Source organism: Chiloscyllium plagiosum, chromosome 18, assembly GCF_004010195.1.
Source record: "Chiloscyllium plagiosum isolate BGI_BamShark_2017 chromosome 18, ASM401019v2, whole genome shotgun sequence".
In the NCBI taxonomy this organism is placed as follows: Eukaryota; Metazoa; Chordata; class Chondrichthyes; order Orectolobiformes; family Hemiscylliidae; genus Chiloscyllium; species Chiloscyllium plagiosum.
The window spans coordinates 67,715,558-67,721,091 of record NC_057727.1 but is presented as its reverse complement, the minus strand read 5'-3'; the positions used below and the strand labels follow the sequence as shown (position 1 = coordinate 67,721,091).

At 41.5% G+C, this 5,534-nt stretch overlaps 1 protein-coding gene across 1 annotated transcript in view; it reads left to right on the top strand.

The window, feature by feature from the left end:
• The window catches only part of ccdc174 (coiled-coil domain containing 174), a 38,798-nt gene that overhangs the window by 17,264 nt on the left and 16,000 nt on the right, over positions 1-5,534 (top strand). Inside the window, exons 4-5 of the mRNA XM_043708529.1 lie at positions 1,496-1,554; positions 4,279-4,456. Of these exons, the coding sequence (XP_043564464.1) occupies positions 1,496-1,554; positions 4,279-4,456 (237 nt within the window). The remainder of the gene's footprint in view (positions 1-1,495; positions 1,555-4,278; positions 4,457-5,534) is intronic.

The window sequence follows — 5,534 nt, the reverse complement described above, 5'->3', positions numbered from 1 at the left end:
ATATTAGTCCCCTTCCAATTTAGGTGCAATCCGTCCTTCTTGTACAGGTCACTTCTACCCCAAAAGAAATTCCAATGATCCAAAAATGTGAATCCTTCTCCCATTCACCAGCTCCTCAGCCATGCATTCATCTGCTCTATCCTCCTATTCCTGCCCTCATTAGCTCGTAGCACTGGGAGTAATCCAGATATTACCACTCTCGAGGACCTCCCTTTTAATTTCCTGCCTAACTCTCTGTAATCTCCCTTCAGAATCTCAACTTCTCCCTTCCTATGTGTTGCAGATATATCTCTACAAAATCCAATATTTGAAAACTACTCTGTTATATAGGTACTGCTTGTTACCATATGACCTGATAGCCAAACCCTATGATTACTTTAATGTTTTAAAAAGTAGTTTATGAGGTGTGGGCATCTCTAACTTGGTCAGCATTTATTGCCCATTCCTAATTGCTCAGAGAGCAATTAAGGGTCAACCGATCGCGTACGGATGGCAGTTTCTTTCCATAAAGGACATTAGTGAACCAGATGGGCTTTGCAGACAATAGTATCATGGGCACTTACAGCTCCTTTACCTCTCTTTGCAGCCTTTTTCTCTCCTTTATTATAAAGCACTCTGAAATGTCATTGTGCACGGTAGGACTGTTGTATAAATGTAAGTGGCTAACTGTTCTTTCTTGAGCTCCTCTGATCATTCTTCTCATCTTGTCAAAAGTTTCCTCACACCATTTCCATCTTTTCATTTCTACATTTGCAGCAATCTCAGTCTTTTCATTTTCTACTTTTGCAAGCCCTTTAAAATTGAAAATCCTTATCTTTCTTACACTTCAGTGCTTTTTAAGCTTTTGCCATCAGCAGTTTACTCTTGCTAAGACTACTGTGTGTTTTTCTCATTCTTTAAACCTTAGTGGTGTCCTCCACTCTACAACAGCGCTGCTGTTCACTTGAGTATCTCAATTATAATGAACCAATTGTAAGAACGACTTGCACTCACGTCACATATTTTCACAATCTTGACATTCCAAAGCACTATTGGCCCCTTAAATATTTCTTATGAATTGTAATAACTGTTCTAACATAAGGAATATAGCAATCAATTTTCACACCGTAAGATCCCACAAACAGTTATATGATGCTGACCATATGATCTATGTTTTTGATGATATTGGTTGTATGATGCTAGAGAGCTCCTCTGCTGCCACTGAAATAGTGCCAAGGAATCTTCTATATTCCCCTGGACTCTTGGTCTAAGATCTCATTTAAAAAATAACGCCTCCATCAGAGTAGCATGGTTTCATTACTGCACAAGGTCTGTCAGTCTGGATTTTGTGCTGAAGCGACTGAATTAATGCGCTTCAAGTAAGGGATTTCCTTTCAAAAGAGCGGGGTTTGTTAGGATTAGGGGTGGTGATGGGGTTTGATAACAGTGTTTCTACTGCGTAAGAAAATGCCATGTGTTAGCTATTATAGGCGAAATTAATTTCTGCTTTCTTTAGGCAGAGGCTAGAGGAAAAAGCAAAACTTTATGAACAGATGACAAAAGGAGACTTACCAGGTAATTTGTGGTTTCCAAGTTTTGTTCCGTTTCCACTCTGAATAAACAAAGGCACCTGTTTCTGGGATGTCTCAATCTAAGGTTTAAATCTCATCTGGGACACTTTGATTTTGACAGGAGGAGTCTGAAGGTTCGAATCACCAGTGTCATCCCTCATTTAAATGAGTACAATTTCACAGGAAACATTTTAGTTAAAAACAAACCGTCAGTGCTTAATCTCATTTATTATGGTATTTAATGTCAGACCATTGGTAGTCTGGTTGTGTACTTCTGTTCTCACTGGGCTAGCCTTTCTCATCAGGTGGTGATGTTTGAAACAGGGCATGACTTTATTGTGCATCTGAGTTAGGCATGTTCATTTCTTCCACTGGTTTTCTTGTTTTCATATTATGTAGTTCTCTCTCTGCCAGCTCTTTGGGCTTCACTTTGATGACCTGTTCCAGCTGTCTCCGAGTGACATTCCAGACCACCAGTTAGTAAGCAAGGCTGTATCATCCTGCCTTTCTTAAGGGAAAAACTTTGTTCCAATGAGCCATTTGGCCCATCAAATCTGCACCAACCCTCCAAAGAGGATCCCACCCTAACCCTGTAATCCCAGATTTCCTAAGGCTAATCTATCTGGACACTATGGGGCAATCCACCTAACCTGCACATCTTTGGACTGTGGGAGGAAACTAGAACATCCAGCAGAAACTGACGCAGACATGGAGAGAACATCATCCCTACAGTGTGGAAACAGGTCATTTAGCCCAACAAGTGCACACCGACCCTCCAAAGAGTAACTCACCCAAACTCATTCCCCTACCCTATTAACCTACATTTACTACTGATCAATGTACCTAACCTACACATTCCTGTGACACTATGGGCGATTTAGCATGGCCAATTCACCTGATCTGCACATGTTTAGACTGTGGGAGGAAACCGGAACACCCGGAGGAAACGCAGACACAGGGAGAATGTGCAAACTCCACACAGTCAGTTACCCAGGGCTGGAATCGAACCTGGGTCCCTGGCGCTGAGAGACAGCAGTGCTAACCACTGAGCCACCATAGCCACCATGTCAGCTTATGGTGGCTGTCATTAACTTGCATTTACGTCCCACCTTTCAAATACTAAATTTTCACAGGAGATTATCAAATAGACTTTGACAGCAAGACATTTACAAAAGAAAGGGATAGAAAAGATGGAAAGGTTTAGAAAGGGAATTACAGTTCTTGGAGGTAGCTGAAGCCTGGCCTCGAACGGTGGGTTAGTGACATGTAACAATTGATAGGTTAAATAGAAAGAAACCCATTCCTGGGTTGGGGAAGGCCAGAACTATTGAACGAGGCTTTAAAATTAGAGTTAGACCATTTCAGAGGGAAACTGGGATAACCTCTTCACACAAAGAATGGTGGAAATCTCGAGCTGTCTATCAGTAGTTCAGAAAGCAGTTGGAGAAGGATCGAGTTGAGTCATTCTTCACATACTTATATTTTTATTTAGAGGATTATGTATTACTTCGATGCACCTCCTAATCCGACAACCGGTGTTTTATACTGTTTCTGTTTTTTTTTAAAATCGACTTGTTTTGACATATTATACCATACCTCCGTGGCCATCGCATCTGAGGAGGTTGAGGGGGTCTAATAACCAGACCTTCTGGCCCAGAGGTAGGGACAATATTGCCACAGAACCCCCTGAATGTGTCTGTCTATAGGAGCAGTGAGTTCCTACTACCTGCATACAATGAATACATTATTAACACTCTAGCTCCAAAAAGGTTGTTGAGGTTAGATCAGTTTAATATTTCAAAACTCTTTTTGCATTTATTTGAAACGTTAACTCTCTTTCTCTATACACAGCTTTGACCTGCTGAGTATTTTTAGCATTTTGGACTTTATTCCAGATTTCTACATCTTCAGTGTTTTGCTTTTGATAGATTTTTCTTTGACAAGGGTTTTAAGGGGAGATACCAGTGATAGAAGTAAATCATAGTCTGGAACAGTACACAAGTAGGCCAGTGATTCCACACTGATCCTCCAAAGACCCAGACCCAATTTTTGGAGTTTGGAGGAAATCAGACCGCCCAGACAAAACTCCACACAGACATGGGGAGTATGTGCAAACTACACATAGATGCCTGAGGGTGGAATTGAACCCCAGGCCCCTGGCACAGTGAGGCAGCGGTGCTAACCACTGAGCCACCATGTTGCCCCCTGCTGGAGGCCCTATTGCTGAGCACCTAATTTGAATAATTCAATCATTCCTACAGTATGAGATCTGTTGCCTCAATGTGCTTTACGTTACTTCAGTGTTCAGTACATTTCTATATTTTCTGTGTTTCCATGATTGATCACCATCATCAAACTTCTAATTAGTTTCTCTTTTATTCATTTGCGGGGTGAGGCTGCCAGGGGCTGAACCCAGAAGCTGTTAAACAGAGTCATAATCTAACTGATTGACCGAACTGGCTGAAGGCATCCACTCTGAACAGAACTTCAAGGAGGGTTGAACCCATGCTGAATTGGAAATCCTTTTTAAGAAACTGCCATTTGAACAGAAAACATAAAACAAAATGTATCTGGGCTTTTTTTTCGGCCAGCGCTGATTGTTCCTATAGTGAAGCCTGTTTTGAAGAAAAAAATTGAAGTTGTCAGATTTTTTTAAAAAAAAAAATGTCTCTGCCCTTGTATCTCCTATTCTGCATTACAAAATGGGCGCTCCACTATCCTAAGCCAGATGAAGAAACAGAAAGTATGTACTTGGTCGATTTCACACAGAAGATTTTCGACAAGCAGAAAGAGTTACAGGCTCTACGTGAGGGTGAAGCAGCAAAGAAGACGGTGGAGTGTGAGCAAGATGAGGACTCAGTGCCTGAGTCGGAAATTCCAGCACCACAGAACCCTGATGAGGAATGGTGAGTATCTCGTACATACTGGAGAAATCTGTAGTATCCCAGAATTTATGATTCGTACTGCAAGAAACAGTGTGAATTACTGGCGCTGTTAATTTTATAGTAATGCAATAATAGTCTTTAGTCAGCCGCATTTCTGAATGTTTATATTGTTCTCATTTGTTGAGTTTATAACATTCCTATACTGAAAATGTCATTGAGCAGAGAGCTCACAGGAAAATGGCTATAGGAATTCCTCAACAGCCTGACACCCTGTTAGGATTTACTCATTAACAGTGGTCACTCAAGTGACGTACTAGAGGGCTAACAATACCTATTGTAATGTTCCATTGTACATGTAACTATTTTCAGGAGGGAACTCCAAGACTCTCTTTAAATTTTAGGGTTCAGACAGCATCTAGTTAAAAAAAACTTGCTTTTATCATTTATATTAATTTTTAAGCAAAGTCTTAAAATATATTCTCACTTATTCTAGAAGTTCAGGAGTTCTACAGCTCTGCAATTCGGCATGTTTCCAATTTGGTGTTTAGACAATAGGTACAGGAGCAGGCCATTCTGCCTTTCGAGCCTGCACCACCATTCGTTATGATCATGGCTGATCATCCTCAATCAGTATCCTGTTCCTGTCTTATCTCCATAACCCTTGATTCCACTATCCTTGAGAGTTCTATCCAACTCTTTCTTAACTCCAGTGACTGGGCCTCCACTGCCCTCTGGGGCAGAGCATTCCACACACCCACCACTCTCTGGGTGAAGAAGTTTCTCCTCATCTCTGTCCTAAATGGCCTACCCCATATTTTTAAGCTATGCCCTCTGGTTCGGGACTCACCCATCAACGGAAACATGTTTCCTGCCTCCAGAGTGTCCAATCCTTTAGTAACCTTATACGTCTCAATCAGATCCCCTCTCAGCCTTCTAAACTCAAGGGTATACAAGACCAGTCGCTCCAATCTTTCAACGTGAGATAGTCCCGCCATTCCGGGAATTGACCTCGTGAATCTACGCTGCACTCCCTCAATAGCCAGAATGTCTTTTCTCAAATTTGGAGACCAGAACTGCACACAATATTCCAGGTGCGGTC